The 3,422-nt window shown below is 50.6% G+C and overlaps 1 protein-coding gene across 1 annotated transcript in view; it reads right to left on the bottom strand.

Annotated features, from left to right (window-relative positions):
* Positions 1-2,532: 2,532 nt before the first annotated feature.
* The window catches only part of NEFH (neurofilament heavy), a 7,537-nt gene continuing 6,647 nt past the window's right edge, over positions 2,533-3,422 (bottom strand). Inside the window, 1 exon segment of the mRNA XM_027864998.1 lies at positions 2,533-3,422. This exon segment is cut by the window's right edge and continues 10 nt beyond it. Coding sequence (XP_027720799.1) covers positions 2,634-3,422 — 789 coding nt within the window. The 3' untranslated portion in view covers positions 2,533-2,633.

The raw sequence follows: 3,422 nt of genomic DNA, 5'->3' as shown, positions 1-3,422 counted from the left end.
TTGCTATTTGCTGTCTGTGTTCATTGTGGAGCTGGTGCTTCATGGGAAAGGGGACAACCCTCAGATATAAAACCTGGGATCCTCCTTTCCCTCAATAATAATGACAGAGTGATCAGAAATTAAATTGCACTTGACCACATTCCCGAGATGACCAACCTTTAAAGGAGAAGGAAGATACACTTCCAGCCCAGTACCCCCATCTCCCTGAGGAGAGGTGAGCAGAGCAGTGACCTCTGGCCCCAACCTCCTGCTTCCCCTTCTGGAGGGAATGAAAGTGTCCCTTGGAGAAAGGTGGGGGCAGAAGAGGCTGGAGACGTCCATTCTGCCTCCCTTTGAGCCACACGCCATCCCTCACAACACTTGGGTCTCCTCTAGGGGTGTTCTAGTGAGGCTCCATTTGTGTGTGGCTTTGACTCAGAGCCCTCTGAGTGCAGATTCTGGAATTCTATGACTCTGGGCTCATGACCTCAGTTTTCTTTTCTATAAAATGGGGGTGATCATACATAACATTCCTATCTCTGGTTGTGTGAAAAGTGCTTTGTGAAACTTAAAGAAATGAGTTCTATTAGCACATTAAATCCACATACACTTTAAGGCTTTAACTTCAGTGGCAGGTACCATTGAAACAATTGGTAAATGGTTTTTGTAAGCAAATTCATTCAAACTCTTAAGACAGCTGCATTCCTCGACTCTACCCAAGGTATTCTTATTTTAAGCCTGTCCCAAGTGGAAAAATATCTAACAGAAACCAAAAGGTGAGGTAGGCCTTGGGGCATACAGGTTCAAAGTTCACATCCACCGGAAAGAAAATTCCATTTGTTCTACCTGAAATGTTTGTGTTTCCATCAGGAGTATCACTTTCCTTCCTTACTTCAAAGATCTTTGATTCTGTTTGCTTGGGTCCCAATATGTGACTGAAGCTCCTCAGCCAAGCATCATGATGGGGTAGGGCCAGGTATAGTGTGTCAGGACTATCAGCCCTGCTGCTGGGCGAGGCTGAGGCTGCTGGGATGCTTGAGCTCAGGAATTCTAAGCTGCAGTAGGGATGAGCCAGTCAGGTGTCTGCACTAGGTCTGGTACCAACAGAGTAAGCCCAGTTTGTGGAGGGCCACCAGGCTGCCTAAGGCGGGGCCAACCAGCCCAAGTCAGAAGTAAAGCAGATTAAAGCTTTCTGTCCCAATCAGTATTGGGATCAGGTGAGAGTAGCTGAAGCACTTCCAGCCTGGCTGAGGTAGGGAGACTCGGTCTTAAGAACAAGAAAAGGGATGAAGGTCATGGCATTTGGAACAAGAAAGGGTCACTGAGTCCAATCTCCTCGTGTTACAGAGGAAATCAAGTCCCCAGAAGGGTAGGCGGCTTGCCAAGGAAGAGGTAGCTCTGTATTTCCAAAGCTTGGCACAGTCCAGTTAAATGACCACTAGTGAACAGCTGGGCCTAATTCATTGGCATTAGCCCGCCACTCCCCACTCAGAGCCGAATGAGCTACAGTCACCAGCTGAGAAGATTCCTCTTTCCTATATCAAAGATGTGGAAGCAATTTGATCTCCCTAATAGGAAATGCCTCCCATTTCTGTGGGCCCACTCCGTAACTCTCCATCTCACGAGCCCAGAGGATCCTGACAACTCCCTGAAGTAGGCAGCTTACCTCCTCCCCCACCCCCAATACCCATCCCCATTTCACAGAAAAGCAAGGCACGAGCTCACACCAGCAGCAAAGAACATTCCTCATTTGTTACCAGAAATACGGAGGTGACTTCTGTCACGTGCAAGGGCTAAAAGGACTTGGCCAAGGTCATGTGGCTAGAGCTAGGACTGAAAGCCAAGGCCCCTGGCTCCCAGGTACAGCTAGACCTGCCTCCCTAGCCTGGATAGCCAGGGCCTCCCTGGAATCTTAGCTGCTTCCTCTCTCCCTTCACCCCCTCCCCACCATCCTTCTCTGGAGAAGGAAAATCAAACAGCGGGAATCCCCAGTTTTTATAAGCAATCTTGTTTTATTGCACACAAGCAGTTGAAAGTGGCCTCAGGTTGAACAGTGCTCCTCTGAGTTTGTGGTGTGATTGACACCGTGTGGCTGACCTTCCGTCCTCTGGGCCCAACCCCCAGCAGAGCCGCCTCGGCACCGGGGGGGCCCGCAGATTTCCTTTGGAAAATAAACAAATAAAGGCATCCGTACTATTTTAAGACATCTCAAGCATAATGCATCTTCTAACGGTGCGTACATTCATTATTGCGTTTGTCCATCGACTGATTGCACATACAGGAAATAAATGCACTTATTGGGAGAGGGGAGGGGCAGTTTTAAATAGTCAAGTGTTTACATGTGGCATTCGGCATACATCACATTCTGCTAGTTAAGCTATCATAACATAGTTGACCATCGTCGGTGAGGGTTGAGGGCTGGGGGGCTGGATGGGTGGGGGGCGGGGGCCTCCAGGGGGAGGAGGATCTTGTTTTCCTCTCTCCCTCTTTTCCTATGTACTGCTACCAGGAATTCCAGCTTGGAAAAGGAGGGCACCCTGCAGTCTGAGGGCGGTCTCTTGTGGGAGGCAGACATAAAATAAATGAGAGTTGATTGACCTGTCCGAGTTTCTTTGGCTGCTCCTCGTGGGTGTTTCCATACCTGATTCCCGTGGCTACTTGTCGCCCTTCTTGGCTTTGTCGTCAGCGGCCGGCTCGGAGGGTTTGCTCTCCTTCTGGTCGGTGCTGGAGGATTTCTCCGCCTTCTCGGTCTTGGGCTTGCTGGGTTTGGGGGCCTCTGTTTTGGCGGGTTCTTTGGGAGGGGCCTTGCCCTCTTCTTTGGCTCTGGGGTCGGGGTGGGGCTTCTCTTCGGGCTTTTGGGGCTCAGTGACCTTCTCCTCTGCTTTCTTCTCCTCCTGCTTTGGTTTCTCAGGTCCCTTCGCAGCCGGTTGGCTGGGGGCTTTGGGCTCACTCTCTGCCTTGGGTGGCTCTGGCCCCTTTTTCTCCTCTGTCTTCTTCTCTTGGGGCTTTGCCGGCTCCTTCTCCTTGGTTTCCCCCTTTGCAGGGGCTGAAGGAGGCTCCGGGGCTGGGGCTGCCTTCTGGCTCTCAGCTCCTTCTGTCTTGGCTCCCACTTGAGGCTCCTTGGGTTTCTCCTCAGCTTCCTTTTTGGGTGTCTCCTTCTTGCTGTCCTTTTTTTCTTCTGCTTTGGCTGGGGCTTTCTCCTCCTCTGTCTTCTTGGGAGGTTCTTTCACTTTAACCTCCTGAGGTTTTCCTTCTTCTTTGACAGGTGCGCCAGGGGACTTTATTGCTTCTTTCTTGGGGGCGCTCTCCTTGTCTTCTTTCTCAGGGGATTTTACATCTTCCTTTTCTGGGGATTTAGCCTTTATGGGGGATTTGATGTCTGCAGGAGACCTCACTTCCTCCTTCACTGGGCTCTTGGCTTTCTCTGGAGACTTGACCTCCTC

Source organism: Vombatus ursinus, unplaced genomic scaffold (assembly GCF_900497805.2).
Source record: "Vombatus ursinus unplaced genomic scaffold, bare-nosed wombat genome assembly UNPS02001287.1, whole genome shotgun sequence".
Lineage (NCBI taxonomy): Eukaryota > Metazoa > Chordata > Mammalia > Diprotodontia > Vombatidae > Vombatus > Vombatus ursinus.
This window is presented reverse-complemented; position numbering and strand designations above follow the sequence as displayed.